General features: G+C 37.9%; 1 protein-coding gene across 6 annotated transcripts in view; it reads left to right on the top strand.

Moving 5' to 3' along the window:
• LOC110028733 overlaps positions 1 to 16,679 on the top strand; it is a 62,635-nt gene that overhangs the window by 27,080 nt on the left and 18,876 nt on the right. For all 6 annotated transcript variants that reach the window (XM_020730706.1, XM_020730704.1, XM_020730705.1 and 3 more), the window contains 5 exons: positions 2,400 to 2,530; positions 2,634 to 2,747; positions 2,898 to 3,020; positions 9,541 to 9,617; positions 10,307 to 10,476. In XM_020730706.1, the coding sequence (XP_020586365.1) occupies positions 2,400 to 2,530; positions 2,634 to 2,747; positions 2,898 to 3,020; positions 9,541 to 9,617; positions 10,307 to 10,476 (615 nt within the window). The remainder of the gene's footprint in view (positions 1 to 2,399; positions 2,531 to 2,633; positions 2,748 to 2,897; positions 3,021 to 9,540; positions 9,618 to 10,306; positions 10,477 to 16,679) is intronic.

Genomic DNA, 16,679 nt, shown 5'->3' with positions numbered 1-16,679 from the left:
GACTGGCTAACTGTCACAGAAAATAAGATGGAAACCAAGTTGAAGCACTTGAGAACTGACAACGGCTTAGAGTATTGTTCAGAGCAGTTTGAGGAGCTATGCAGGAGGAATGGCATCATAAGGCACAAAACAGTCTGAAACACTCCTCAACAGAATGACTTGGCTGAGAGGATGAACAGGACTCTCCTAGAGAGAGTGAGATGCATGCTGCTAAATGCAGGTCTACCCAAAAGTTTCTGGGGTGAAGCCGTGTCAACTGCCTGCTACCTTATCAACAGATGCCCATCAACTGCTATCGATATGAAGACACCTTCGGAGATGTGGTACGGGAAACCAGGTAACTATGATAATCTCAAAGTTTTTGGATGTATTGCATATGCTCATGTTAGACAGGATAAGCTGGAAGCAAGGGTCCTGAAGTGCATTTTCATTGAATACCATCTGGAACCAAGTGCTACAAACTCTGGTGCTTAGATCTAGATCAACAAAAATGCATCATCAGTAGAGATGTGACATTCGATGAGTCCAAAATGACGAATCTGTATAGCCATGCTGCCAAAAACAACATCACCAAGGAGGATTCTTCAATTGAGGTGTAGCTGCAACAACAATGAACTTTGACAGATCAAAAGACTGTTGTGAATGATCAGGATGAAGTGGCAGAGGAACAACAAGTGATTGGGCCAGAAAGAAGATCTGATGACTACAGCTTGGTAAGGGACATACAAAGAAGAAATATTAGACCGCCAGAGAGATACGGCCATGCAGATATGATCTCATATGTTTTAAGTGTTGCCGAAAAGATAGAAGAAGCAGAACCAAACAACTACAAGGAAGCCTTAAAGAGCAGGGAAAGACTCAGGTGGGAAGAGACAATGGATGAGGAAATGACTTCTCTGATGAAGAACAAAACCTGAGAACTTGTGAATCGACCAAAGAACAAATGAGTGGTTGGTTGCAAGTGGATCTTTAAGAAGAAGGAAGACACAAAAGGTATTGAGAGGATCGAATACAAAGCCAGACTCGTTGGAAAGGGATTCACTCAGGTAGAAGGAATCGATTTCAACGAAATCTTTTCGCCCGTCGTGAAGCACTGCTCCATCAGGATAGTCTTAGCACTAGCGGTTCAATTCAATTTGGAGTTAGTGCAGCTAGATGTTAAGACTGCGTTCCTGCATGGAGAGCTTGAAGAAACCATCTACATGGATCAGCCAGATGGGTACTGCACACCTGAGACAAAGGACAAAGTTTGTTTGTTGAAGAAATCTTTGTATGAATTGAAACAAAGCCCCAGACAATGGTACAAACGATTTGGTGAGTTCATGCTAAAGATCGGATTTGTCAGATGCAGCTACGACAGTTGCGTGTACATGAAATGACAAGACAGTGAAATAAATACTACTTGCTTCTTTATGTGGATGATATGTTAGTAGCCAACAGAAGCAAGGAGGAAATCCAGAAGATCAAATGTATGCTCAATTCTGAATTTGACATGAAGAACCTAGGACCTGCTACAAAGATCATAGGGATGGAGATTACTAGAGATAGGAAAAATGACACCTTATTTTTGTCTCAAAAGTCATATATTCAGAAGGTTCTAGCGAGGTTTAACATGCATGAGGTTAAACATCTTGCAACACCTATTGACCAACACTTCAGATTGTCAAACTCTCAAGTACCAGAGACTGAAGATGAGAAAATGTACATGGAGGGTGTCCCTTATGCCAGCGGGGTTGGTAGCATCATTTATGGGATGATATGCAGCAGACCAGATTTGGCCTACGCTGTCAGCATTGTAAGCAGGTTCATGACAAACCCAAGACAAACTCACTGGGAAGCACTAAAATGGATCCTGAGGTACCTGAGAGGCACTACAGACCTTGATCTACTCTTTAAAAGGCAGGAAGACAAAGAAGAAAAGGTGGTTGGTTACGTGGACTCCGATTATGCAGGAAGCATTGACACCAGGAAGTCACTGACCGGGTTCATTTTCATTGTCTTCGGTACCGCAGTCAGTTGGAAGTCTAACCTCCAATCCGTTGTGGCCCTCTCAACAATAGAGACCGAATACATCGCTGTGACTGAAGCAATCAAGGAAGCTATGTGGTTAAAGGGCATGGCTGAGGAGCTCGGGATACATCAGAAGGTCTCGGTTATTATGCATGTCCAGTTATACAATCAACATTTCATATCGTAACTCATTTATAGAATTTGGTCAATTGAAGCAAAAATAAAGATGAAGGTCTCGGTGAAATACTAAGAAATCACACAGGTTGGGATTATTTCTATATAATGGATGGTTAAGATTTTTTTTGGGTGAAATCATAAGTTTTATATAGATTTTATTTGATGGGCTGATGATCTATACTTCTGTTTGACATTCTTAGCCTGTTTTCCAGGACATGCTCTGCGCTCTTGCTGAAATTTTAAGCGACAGGCAGCTTCTTAGAGAGAGTTATGATAAAAAGCTGAAAGAAAATAAGATAGGAATCATGCAGGTAGCACAATCAACAGCAGAATGGCTAGCCAGGTTTTATACCACTGAATGCATGAAATAGGTAGCATAATGTGCCGTCTCCTCAGAAATAGTGACAATGTGGCCTTATTTGTGTTATATTGTCTGACCATGACAGGGAAATGGGCTATCGCAAGTATACGGCAGAAGATGAATCTCTGCTGTACAGACCTTTTGAGAACCTGTACTTTGGTGCAGCATATGTAAAATGGCTATCTAATTATGATGGAAAGTAGGTTTGCATTTTCTGTAAATTTGTTTTAGTTCTACTGTTTTTCCATTGCTTACAAGAATCATATTCTATGAGAGATTTTGGTCATATTAACATTTTAAGAATCAAGTTTTTGTTGAAAAATGTTACTATTCCAATTTGTATTGACAGACAAAGAAGCGAAGAATATGTTGTAAGAGCATACAAGGGTGGCATAAAGAAAGCTACCCACAAGTCAACAGCGACATATTTTGAGCGTTACTTTTCTTTCAAGCGTAGCTTACCACCCAAAAGGTTTTAATAACTTATCTCAAGTCTATAACATCAATTTATGTTAGCACAAATTATATATTTTTAAGAAGAAAAGTATTGAAGTTGCATTTTTATTTAAAGTCTGCATTTTTAAAGTTTGAATAAATTTCTTGCCATTTCTTAACATCATTTAGGGCTGCAAAGTGTCTGATCTTAAGCAAGTTGGACCTGAACCAACTTGAAATTGGGTTGGGCATAGTCTGATTTTTTTTCTTGCTAAACTTGGCTTGAGGCCTGTTTCATAATCTCTTAATGCGTGCTTAGTATGGCTGGTTAATTTTGATGCAATCTTAAACCAAGTGGAAAACTGATCTGATTGCTGATGGATATTTGATCGTCGAGTCTGTTGATCTAAATTTTTATGAAGAGCATATATATGGCAAACAGAAGAAGATTTATTTCTCCAGAATTGGGTCAGTAGTTAAATCAAAGATATTGGAGTTAGTGCATACTGACGTATTGATTCCTACTCCTGTTCAATCCATTGAAGGTTCTCGCTATTTTGTAACATTCATTAATGATCACATGAGAAATGTATGAGTTTATTTCTTAAAGCAGAAATCTAATATATCTTAAATCATTAAGAAATGAAATGTTATGGCAGAAAATGAGACAACTTGAAGATGAAGTATCTCAGAACAGATAATAGGGGTGACTACCGTGATCAGAAGATCATGATTTTATGTGCTACAGAGAGGGTTAGGCACGAGTTCACTGTCCCAAGAATATCGTAGCAGAATAATGTGGCTGAGCGCATGAACAAAACAATCATGGAGCATGCTAGGAGCATGAGATTGCATGCAGGTTTGCCAAAACAATTTTGGGCAGAAGCAATAAACAAAGTTGTTTATCTGATAAACCACACTCCATCAATATCTTTGGAGGAAGACATTTCTGAAGAAGCTTTCAGCGACAAAAATGTATGTCCATCTCATTTAAGAGTATTTGGGTGTTCTGCATAGGTGCATGTAGATGCAGGGTCTAGAAGCAAGCTTGACTCAAAATCTGTCTAGTACACCTTCATTGGATATGACTAGGAGGAGTTTGGGTACAAAACCTGGGATTATCAGAATCAGAAATTCATCAAAAGCAGGGACGTTACACTCAACGAAATGGAGATGTACAAAGACAGGGTCATAAATCAAACAATTTTGCCAGCTACTTCTACAGGATCTAGATATGTGGAGATTAAAAAAACTGGTAATTGGAAAGATGGAGAAAAGAAGTAGTGCTCAATCAGAAAGAGCATTGAAAGTTCCTCAGTCACCTGCTACAAAAGTCAGATGATCCAGTTGAGTGAAACAACCCATTTAAAGGTATTCTTATTCTTTACACTTTGTTATTAACTGATAGTGCTGAGCCTGAGTGCTTTGAGGAGACCACTCAAGTTAAAGATTCAAAGGAGTGAGCTCGTAGTAGATGAAGAAATGCAATATTTGGAGTCAAATCAAACTTTAGATTTGACGGTACTACCAAATGATAAAAGAGCATTGCACAATAATTAGGCCTACAGGTTGAAAGAAGAGTCAGATGGTATCAAACACTGCAAGACAAGACTTGTTGTGAAGGGTTTTCAGTAGAAGGAAGGAGTGGATTACACAGAGATCTTCTCCGTAGTGGTGAGAATGATGACTGTCAGGGTGGTGTTGAGTTTGGTAGCAGAGGAAGATCTACATCTAGAGTAGATGAATGTAAAAACAACTTTCTTACATTGAGATTTGGAGGAGCTATATATGGTGCAACCACATCGTTATAAGGTTCCAGGCAAAGAATGTTTGGTCTGCAAATTGAATAAGTGTTTCTATGGCTTGAAGCATGCCCCGAGTCAGTGATACAGGAGGTTTGACTGGTTCATGACAGAGAATGCATATATGAAGTGCCACGTAGACCACAGTTTTTTCATCAAACACTTCAGTAACTGTTATATTTCATTTCTTTTGTATGTGGATGATATGCTGATTACAAGGGTATATATGAAGAAAATCAAGGACTTGAAGAAACATTTATCAAGTGAGTTCGAGATGGATGATTTATGTCCATCCAAGAAGATTTTCGGAATGAGAATCAATAGGGATAGAAGTGCAGAAACACTGAAGTTGTCTCAAGCAGAGTGTGTTGAGAAGATCTTACGGAGGTTCAACATAAGTGAGGCGAACCAGTTGGCACTCCCTTAGATAGTCATTTCAAACTATCAAAGGAGCTTTCGCCGAACTCTAAAGGAAAGCACATATGAAGAAAACTCCAAATGATTCAACGGTTGGAAGTTTGATCTATGCGATGATTTGTACAAAACCAGATATTTCCTTATGTAGTGAGAGTGTCAACAAGTATATGGGCAATCCAGACAGACATCATTGGGAGTCGATAAAGTTAATTCTCAGGTATTTAAGGGGAGCTATCAACATAGCACTTTGCTATGGAAGTGCAGAGATTAGTCTATAGGGTTTTGTAGATTCAAATCTGATAGGTGATGTGGACAGTATGAGAAGTATAACAGGATATATCTTCACATTGGGGAACACAATGGTGAGTTGGGTTTTCAGGTTGTAGAAGTTTGTTGTACTTTCTATCATTGATGCTAGCAAGGGGATAATTTGACTACAAAATTTCATGGCATAATTGTGCAAGGAGTAGGAAATTAAAAAACTCTACAGTGACAATATGAGTGCGATTTATCTTGCTATGAACGTTATTTTTCATGTCAGGTTGAAATACATCCAACTCATGTATCATTTCATTCGATCTCTTCTGGAAGATGGGCAATTGTTTATGGAAAAGATACATATAGCTGAGAATCCCGCAAATATGTTAACAAAGGCAGTGACTGTTGAGTAACTGAAGCCGTGCTTGGTTTCAATTGAGTTTTATGAAGGTTGAGACCGGGGGTGAGCCGCACCACGACACATGACCATGGTCAGTCACTATGAAGGCGATTCAGATGGAGATGCAGGTACAGAGGACTAGCGTTGGGTGTTATAGTCTCTAAGTGAAAGATTGATGGGCAATGGAGTGTGAGCACAAGGCTCCCGATGCACATGCGCTGGGTTGTGGGCGTTGCTCGAGCAGAGGAGCCAACGCCTAGGTGCTTGCTTTGGGCGCATATGCTCCCACTATAGAGCGGGCGTTGCTCTTATTTCTTAGAGACAGGCGCTTCTTATTCCCGAGAGACCGACGCCTTTTATTCTCGAGAGACTGACGCCCCATTATGGAGCATTGATACAGAGCGCTTGGCGCTTAGGTGCCAAGTTTGGCCGCCTAAGCATCTGGTGCTGTTATTACACAAAAAATTAGTTTTAAGTCAATTTTTAGCGTAGCTTGGTGAGCTTGCTATTTTTTTTCTTTTTGAATTATTTGTTGAGCATCCTGGTGAAGGTGAGGAGTGTAGAAAAGGTGGATTTCGTTGATTCGACGTAATTTTTTGCATCAAATCGAAGAGTGAAGATTGGGTTGGTGCAAGTCCTGTAAGTTTCTTCGTGTGAATGTGGAGAAAAAACTTGGGCCAGTCCTTTGTAAAATTTTCTGAATTTCATAATAGGATTTTGGTAGTGTCTCCATGATTTTTTTTTCGTTCTCAGGTTTTTCCACGTAAACTCTTGTGTGTTTTTTTTGTTGCTTTGATTGTGCTTCTGTTTCAATTTTTGTTCTAATTTTTTATCGAATTGGTGCGATATCGTTATTCTGCGGTGGTTTAGTTTCTAGACGCTAGATAAAATTGGACATTTCCTATTAATACATGATAATATATACTAATATTTAATGCGTTCCTAAAAAAATTTCTATTTTTGAATTAACCATATGATATCAGAGTTAACCCAAACTATAGTAGGAAAATCAAATATTATTACTAAAAGTAAATGGACATTATAATCAACACTCTTGAAAGAGAATAACAACAACAAGGCACGCAACATGCTGAAATAGGAAATAACAACAAAACTCATGGCACATGGCTAAGGGTGAATCTCGGAGTGGTGGTGATGATTGAAGAGGGTTTGGAAGGTGGTGGTGGGATGGTGGACGAGTTGGCCGACAAGCAGAAAATGGCAACGTAATGGCTTCTTAGGTTCCAGACTACAAGTACGTAGTAGATATTGACGTGCCACAGCTGTCCGAGTTAATGGTAGCATGGGGGCTGAAACAACAACATCAACAAAGATGGAAGCTGGAACTGCGATGACAACAGATATGGAAGGTTGGAACAACAATGGCAACGTATGGGAAGGGCTGGAACAACAATTTCAACGAGGATGGAGGGATGGAACGACAATGGGTAATGTGGTGGACTACCAGACTACCAAAAGAGGGCCGTTTTTGGTGGGGCTAGTGAGGCGAATCGCTGGACAACGGGTAAATTGTAGGAAAAAACAACAAAAGGCTTCTTTTGAGACGACTTGTAGTGAGGAGTGCGGGGCAGCGAATTAGGAGGAATTGCAGAAGAGTTGGGGTAGGATAAACACTAACTGGAGATCAAGATACATTCGAAGCACCATCTGGAATCCTAGGACACAACCCTCGAAGGGAAGAAGAGTCGTCTGTGCTTGCCTCGATAGAAAACAAGAAAAACTAATTCTAAACTCCTACGACAATAAATATATAATAATCAAATAACTAGGAGTGGCACAAGAAGACCAGTCGACTCCTTAACATGAACCAAACTTGGACCAGTTTGGTCCAGGAATAGTCGCCTGGTCGCCTCTTTGTTCGCAGGTCGCGGCTTCGTTCGCATGTCGCGTCTTTGTCGCCTCAGGAGCGGGGGCACTTTTTCATTGATCTCCTCGGGGTGGGGAGCTTTTACTTCGTCTATTGAAGCTCGTGTCTCCTCATAGTAGTTAGGTCAACTCCTTTGAAAGTAACGAAATTTTGTCAGCTCCAGGTATGTCAATCTTGTAAATGTTGTTATCCCAAAATACATCCTGTTTGAACAAGTATTCTTTCAGTTTTGGCATAACTTGTGCTGGAGCTGCATCTGGATCGATGTTCTCACGAGCCAAGCCTCAAGCCATTAAATCTGTAATTAAGTTCTTTCACTTGTACTCGTCCAAGTGTATCTGGTAAACAAGTATGTGAGGAGGAATCAACTCTGGGATGAACTCTGTGGCAGGCTAGGCCATACTGAAGTGTCACCACGCATGGGATGTCTCTTCTTTTTCTCTGCAAGGACATGTATCCCACTGTAGGATGTTTTTTCCCAAAAAAAATTAGGGCGATTTCCCACGTTGTAGCTCATCTATTCTATCTGATCATCCGTCGGTGGGTACATTATTGAACTGATTTTACCGCTCAAAGGACTCCATATGATCTTCTAGAAGTAGCTTAAAAGCTTCACATCTCTAATATGTTGAATCTTCCTCAACAGGGGCAACTCAAGAGATAGTTTATATATCTGAAAAGTCTAAATTTCTCTTATATGGGGTTACCATGCCTCTAGTTTGGGTTTTCCGAACTCATGGGCCTTTTGAACTCTTGGGTCGCGGCTTCGTTCGCATAGTGAGCACAGGGCACTCCCACGTCACCCTAGCTTTATAATGAAAGTTGACAAGATTTGTACTTCTGCAATCTTTATGTTGCGTTGCCAAAACGAGACAACACTCCTTCTAGATCTATATTATCATATAACTCAAGGATTTATGACTCCTCTTCAATCAAGCTCAAGGGAATCAACATTTATCGACAAATAATCGATGTAGATCTAATGGTATCATTCCCAAAATCAAATACTAAAACCTGCCGATGAACCAATTTCAATCTCCAAAAACATGGATTTCATAGTCCCATGGCTTCGTTCATTCATCCATTACCATGTGTATGATGGCATTTTAATCATTTGCCATCTTAGTAGCCAGAGGGCCAAAATACCCCTTAGCCAAGGGCATTTTTGTTTAAAATGGTTGTGGAGCTGATGCTTCTTTCTCATTCATAATCCACCTTATCAAAAGTTTAAGCAAACTTTCACCCACCCTCTTTAGTCCTTACTATAAATATCCTTAGTGTGAACGCTAGGATTAAGTTCTTAACTGATGCAGTGGAAGTGGCTGAGAGTTTTTTTTTTTTTTTTTGTTAGTTAGTTTTTAACTAATGGCTGACAACACTTTCTCCCGAAGGCCCACAAAAGTCCATTTTCTCTGTTTAATGTGCTTTTTGAAATATGTGATCTAATAGGTCTCCAATTTAATCTAGTGAAGATGTAGATAAAAGGTATTCTGACCGCTCATAATAATTCTTAACAAACCCTAGATATCCACTTTTCTCTGCTTAATATATATTTTAAAATTTGATCTTAGCCTTTTGCAACTTACCTAGTGAAGATTTAGATAAAGTTACTGCCTATAAATCCTGAAAGCTGCACGTGTGTATATTTGTTCATTTGCATGCATAAGATCTTGTGTTATTCGCGAATCACAATCTCTTGGCCTGGGAACTTGGTAATTTATGTTGTTTCTTAATAGATTATGTAATCTGTGGTGACAAATACTTCAACGAGTCAAAATTTTTCAACTTGTAGGAGACAAAAGAAGTATAATGGCCATACACTCACACCTGACTTCCTCAGTATTGATGCTCCAGCAGATGTGAAGAAAGGTTTTCATTCTTTACCTGATTCTTGCAGCTACTTTTGCAAAGTTAGCTGTCAATTGGCACTGAATCTTCGAGAAGTATCATCAAACATGAAATCAAAATTTCCTCCTTTTTTATAGCTATTTTTGGGATCTTTTATTGCTATTCATTTGTTATTACCTGGTGAGATTGGAAACTTGGTGGAAGATATTGTCTGTTAATGTTTGAAAAATACTTTCTTTGCGCAATTTTCATCATTCAAGCTGCTGTTGCATAAAAATCTATATTCTAACTTTTGTTATCTCCCACATCCGCTTTGGTGTGATTCTAATTGTTTTATTCTATTCATTTGTCTCGAGTGTTTTGTTATCATTTATGTGAAATATTATGTATATGATTGTTTTAATTTTAATGAAGATTCTACAACTTTTAAACAGATTTAAAGCATATCATATTTATTTCCATATTATGAGCTAAAAATGCTCTTAAGTTCTATAACAGTATCTGATAAATCTTGAAGTAACAACAGATTAGACTTTACTTAATTTTCTTAATACCTAAAATGTGCTGCTATTTTTATCTTTTATTTTCCATGAGTTTAGGTGTTCTTTGAATGCTTTTGTCCTTCATATTTATGCTACATTAGTCTTCTTTCATACATCTGTTTATAAAACGATACTTGTAACTAACCCTTGGTTTACCTTTTGAATTAGGTGATGGATGGGCACACTGGGATTTGACAGTATCTGAAAAAGACATGGATGAAATATGGAAACATTCACAGGTCAACAAAGAGTGGACAAAGTCAGGCGAGCGACGTGGAAGAGTTCGGTTCTCCCAAGATTCTGAGGGGAGATCTTATCTTTCTCAGGTTGAGGTGAAGGTAAAAACTGAAAATTATGACAAAATAGATTCCAAAGATACATGAACATATATTTGTATTTAGATAAAAAAAATCATTGATGCATCATCAATAAAATTTTATTATCTAGGACTCTCAATGGATTTTTATATGATAAATATTGAAAATTTAAATTCAAAATTATCGAGGGCCTCAATTTTAGCAAGTTTTTTGTTAAACTGACTGTTTCGACAAGACGAACCCGATGATACCAAAATTGGTGCAATCCAAGTCCAAGCAAGTTTAGATCAAGCTATTAAAACTTATCTGGATGCTTCAAATCGTTAATTGAATGGTTTAATGAACTTCAAATTTGACGCATTTATGATCAAATAGAGTGTATCAATGAGATAAATCTAATGAGCTTAAGTGACCCGACCCGCAATTACGCAGTAATTTAGCTTCCAAAATATGAACAAAAACTTTAAAGACCCCAGTATCGATCTCCCACAAAAGCGAGGTAAGCAATCTCTTAGGTTAATTCTAGTCTACTACTATCAGGCCTTAGATTGGAGTTTTTAAAAAAGTTTGGTTTTTCTAAATTCACTAATTTACTTTTAAAATTAAAATTAAATAAAAACCTAATTTACAGAGGTTGGATAAATTTTGGAAAATTTTTATACAATTAAAATCCTTTCCCTCTAGTGATGAGATCGTAACTAGTGTAGGGATCAAATATTTAAAGATTTAAATGTAGTTTTGTGACAAATAGGAGCATATACCTATTCTTTACCATCTTCCGAATGCATAAAGAACATTGACTAATCTTTAGTTAAGTTTCTGATTGTATGGTAGTGCTGAGTAGATTCTAGCCTCTCACTTCCAGATTACTCATCGTGTTCTCTCCATAGGACCTACTAGGGACTCAGGTTCTCAACTAAGACCAAATTGATAAAGGTTCTAGCTTGTCACACTAAAATCAACAATTCTACGTCCATCAAAACTTATGTCCCTATTTATTTGCAGTCTTCCTTGGACGTAACATCTCCTCTATCCAAGGTTTAGTGTGGTACTCACTAGTTGGTGAAATCATAGCCCTCTCGGGTCATTATATTTCACAAATGATTTTAAAATTACAAATGATCAATTTGTAAAGTAAATTAAAAACTGGTGAAAATACCATCACAATGTTGAAACAAAAAAAATCTTCAAACCATTCTAATCCTACAAATAATTAATTCTCATCACAAGGAGAAATAGTAAAGAAAACTACTCACTAAGCATAGAGAAAACACATGGATTTTTCATTGCAAATGACATTGAAAACACACAACTATATTGCAATAATTTAAAGCAAATACAAAAAGAATTCAAGACTTATCTTTATAGAAGATTCGCACCCTCCTTGCACAACAGATAACAATCCTATACACTTCTTCTAAAGTCCCAAAAATCTCCAACACTACACACACACGCGCGCTTCTTAGAAGAGACACACTCAACCCTTTCTAAAACTCATCTTAAACTCTTATTCCTCTCGTTTATTAGAGACGAGAGACGCCGACACCCCCTCTTAAAGAGAATCCAAAAGCCTCCTCATTCCAAGAGACACATCTGCACTCCAAGAAATACCTTTTCACTCCAAGAGACACATCTTCATTCCAAAAGATGTGAAATGTCAAAATGTGTCTTTGCAAATGTCTAGATTCATTGCATAACTCCTTCGAGCATGCATAGTTGCCTGAAATCTTCCAGAACCTCCCGAAATAGCCCGGAATCACCCATAACCATCTCTTAACCGTTTATGACGCCTAGGCGCCACTTTCTGGGTGAGACTGGCGCCAAGGTGCCAGGCTGCTGACAACTTCTCCATTTCGCTCCATTTCTTCCCGTTTCAGCTCCAAACCGCTCCAAGTGTTATACCTATAAGATAAACATGAAAATAATATTTCTTAAGTGTAATTTCATTAAAAAATATGTGATAAATGTAAAGGAGATTGAACGTAGAAAGACATCAAAATGCGTTAGATCAAAATTTTCTTCATTGCTCGATTTGACTCCAAATTGCACCGCCATTGCTTTATATAATTAAAATATATCATTATATATATATATATATATATATATATATATATATATATATATATAATAGACAATTTTTAGGCGTGTCATTAAACTCACTTAATTTTGAGGTCATTAAGGCTCTCAAATGATTGCAATACCCATTATGATAAACAGGGATCAATATGAGACATCTAATTAGGTGGTTATGGGAGTTGTTCATCGAATGATGAAAATGCCCCTACTCAGAGGGTATAAATGATTATCACTCTTCACTTGAGTGGGAAGGGGGGAAGGAGTCAAATTCTTGTGCTATTATGAGCTGAAGACACAATGATAAATTTCGTCTTTCGTAGCCATTGTTTACTGTCGATCATCGCTCATCGGATGTCGTGAATCACTACCGACCACCCCTTGATCACCGTCGTTGGTGAAGTTTGTTTGCTTACGAAGTATCCCAAAGAAAAATTTTGAATACGATGTAACGAAGCATCCCAAATACCGTGTAACATATTATCTCGAATACGATGTAACGAAATATTCTAGATACATTGTAACGAATAACACCGCATTAAAGATCCAATGATGACTCCTGACAATAATTGCTTACGACCATCATATTCAAAATGTAGTGACTTTCTCCCAATCCCTGAAATTTTCTGCACGTCATATACCGACAAGTGTTGCCTATGATGTAAATTAATAAACACGGGATTAAGGTTACAACCACCAACAACCACCATCTAGTGTAGCGCTAACTATGACCTATGTGGCCCGTTAATACTATAACTTCTAACTTCAGCCTCCGTAGCTAATTACTATTATTACAACTTTCCACGACAACATATGTGGCCAATTGATATTTTTGCAACGATCCATTATAGTCTATGCGGTCAATTATTACTGTAGTTTTTCACTATGACCTACGTGGCTAACTGCTATCATTATAACATTCCACCACAATCTTTGTGGTCAACTGAGGCTCTTGCAACGACTACCATGACTTATGTGACTAGCTACTACTATAGCTTCTCATTATGACCTATGCGACCAATTGCTGTCCTTGCAGGGACTCATTATGATTCATGTTGTCAATTACTACTGTAGCTTTTCACTAAAGCTTACGTGACTATCTGTTGTTATTATAGTCTTCCATTATGTCGTTTGTGGCCAACCGATACTCTTACAACTATCAACTAAGGCAAATTCTCTGGCCAACTGACGCTCTTACATTATCCCATTGCGACCTATGTGGCTAATTACTACTGCAAGATTTTACCATCGCCTGGGTGAATAACTGCTATCATTACAACCTTTCACTATAGCCTCTCTGGTTAACTGATGCTCTTGCAACGACCCATTACTACTTATGTGCCTATTTACTACTGTAGCTTCTCACTACGGCCTATGTGGTCAATTACAGCTGCAGTTTTCCAATTTGACCTATATGGCTAACTACTGTCATTACAACATTCCACTATAGTCGTTGTGATCAACTAACGCTCTTATAAAGATCCGCTACGGTCTGTGGCTAATTATTACAATAGCTTTTCATTACGACCTAAATGACTAACTATTATCATTTAAATGTTCCACTTTGGGCTCTATGTCCAGCTGACATTTTTGCAGCGTTCCGTTAGATCTGTGGCTAGTTACTACTTATAGCTTCCTTTTATGACTTATGTGACTGATTGCTGTCATTATAACCTTCCACTACAGTCATTATGTCTAACCGCCGCTTTTACAACTATCAACTATGACGAACTCTCTGGCCAACTAACACTCATGCAGCGACCCATTATGATATATATGGCTAGTTACTACTATAGCTTCTCTCTACGGACCATGTGACTAACTGCTATCATTATAATCTTTTACTACAGTCTCTATGACCAATTAACGTTTTTGCAGCGACCCACTACGACCTATATGGGCAGTTATTATTGCAGCTTCCCACTACAATGCAAGTGATTAATTGCTATCATTGAAGCATTCCATTACAATTTTCGTCCAACTGACACTCTTGCAGTGGCACATTTCATAGTTCTAGGATCCAATTTCCTTACTGATGGTCTGTTATAATTCACAAAATATACACATCCAAACACCGTCAATGGGAGGATTCTGCTATTATTTTTTTTCAGCATCTGAAAAAGAGGCTTCCAATCCAACACCCTCAATGACATCCTGTTGATCATTGATAAACTATCAAAACTGCTTGCCCTCATAAGTGTTTTGGGACATTTATTGAGATCATCATGCTTTAGACTACCTCTGGAGTTGTATATTCTTCCTTTTCACCACTTCATTTGGTGTTGATGTGTATAGATATGTGGTTTGATGTTATATCCCTTAGATTGACAAGTATTTCTCAAATGTTTTGTTGATATACTCTATCATATTATCAGATTTCAATACCCTCGGTGCTACACCATATTGAGTTTGGATTGTTTTTGTGAAAGTCTTTAAAACTAACAAACACATCACCCTTATTTTTCATCAAATATAATCAAGTAGCGCGAAAAAGAAACAATTAATAAAGGTCACAAAATTTCAATAACCATTCATAGAACTTGTAGAATAAAGTCCCCAAACATGAGAATGAATCAAGTAAAAAATATCAGAACTTCTATTCTTAGAATTGATATAAGAGTTTCTAGTAAGCTTGTCAAACTCACAAACATTATAAACAAGCTTTGTTTATTTGCATTTTTATATAAAGAATGATACAACCGACTAAATAAACTAAAAGAATAGTGTCCCGTGCGTCTGCAACAACATATCATCCACACTCCTCCCAAATTTCTTTACTCCAACACTCTCTATCAGGGATATTAAAGCTGACTCCATACCCTCCCAATTCATGACATTCCAGTCCCAATTGTCCACTCCATCCATTTCTCTTGGAAGATCACCTTAGAAAAATAAAAACAATAATGCATTTTAGTTGAGAATATGACAGTAATGAATAAAAGGTTCACTGGAAAATAAGCATACAAAACATTGGACAATGTCATATAATTAGTACTCCTTACTGTATTCTTACCAACAACAGAATGTGTTGTACCATTAACAGTATTGATGCTTTATGGTACTGCTAGGAGAGTATAAGTAGAAAACTCATTAGCAGTACCTGTCACATGTCGAGATGCACCAGAATCTACCATCCATTTTGATCGTGTGGTGGAAATAGAGGCAGGAGCATTTGTATCAAAAGTACATTTGTCAGAGTGAGCATAAGTGGTAGTGTTATCCTTTGCTGGCGACTAGTTGGAAGTATCTTGAGCCCCATCTCCTGTTGTTTCCTTCTGAATCTTCAATAGCTCTAGACACTCATGATCCTCATTGATAAAAACATCACCTGTCTCTACCTCTACTACCTTCAAATTTGCGCAATAAACCCCTTTTCCACCTTTTCGACCACCACAATCACGACCACGATGATCAAGACCTCCACCCTTTTCACGTCCATCTATTTCTCTCTCCTTAGGTGGCCTAGGTCATGACTTGGTTAGATGCCCAACTTCACCATAGTTGTAGCACTCGCGAGTCTCCCACTGAAAACCTATCATACCTGAGCTCGAGGTAGCCAAAACTGATCTCGCGCTTGGAAGTTCACTCAGCTCAGAATGTGGCTTCATGCAACTCTCCATCTGTATCATTGCAGTAATGACACCACCTAATGAAGGGATAGTCGTGTGAGCTAGAAGGACTGATCTCCTATGAGCAAAGGTTTGGTTCATAATCTGCATAATCCTAATCTGTGTAAAGATCTCCACTTTCTTGCACTCTAGATAATCATAGCTTGACATCGGTGAGAAGTGATCAAGATCTGCCCATAACCACTCCAGATCTATAACATATTCCTGAATCGATCTATCACCGTATACCTAGGGTTGTAATTGAACCGAGTTGAGCCGAGTATATCATTCTTTGAACTTGGCTTAGTATAATTATAAGTTGTTCACGTTCGACTTGAGTTTGTGTTGAGCTTTCATACATTGTCCAAGCTTAATTTATTTAATTTTTTCAATGTTTGAACTTGATTTGTTCATGATTTATTTTTGACAAATAAACGAGTATTTATACGAGTTAATAAACGAGGTAAAAATTCTAATGTGAATATAGATTTTCTTTTTAAAAATTTAATAAATAATTTTACAATTCTAATCACAACTTCTAAT

This window comes from Phalaenopsis equestris, unplaced genomic scaffold (genome assembly GCF_001263595.1).
Source record: "Phalaenopsis equestris unplaced genomic scaffold, ASM126359v1 Scaffold000522, whole genome shotgun sequence".
Taxonomy (NCBI): Eukaryota; Viridiplantae; Streptophyta; class Magnoliopsida; order Asparagales; family Orchidaceae; genus Phalaenopsis; species Phalaenopsis equestris.
This window is presented reverse-complemented; position numbering and strand designations above follow the sequence as displayed.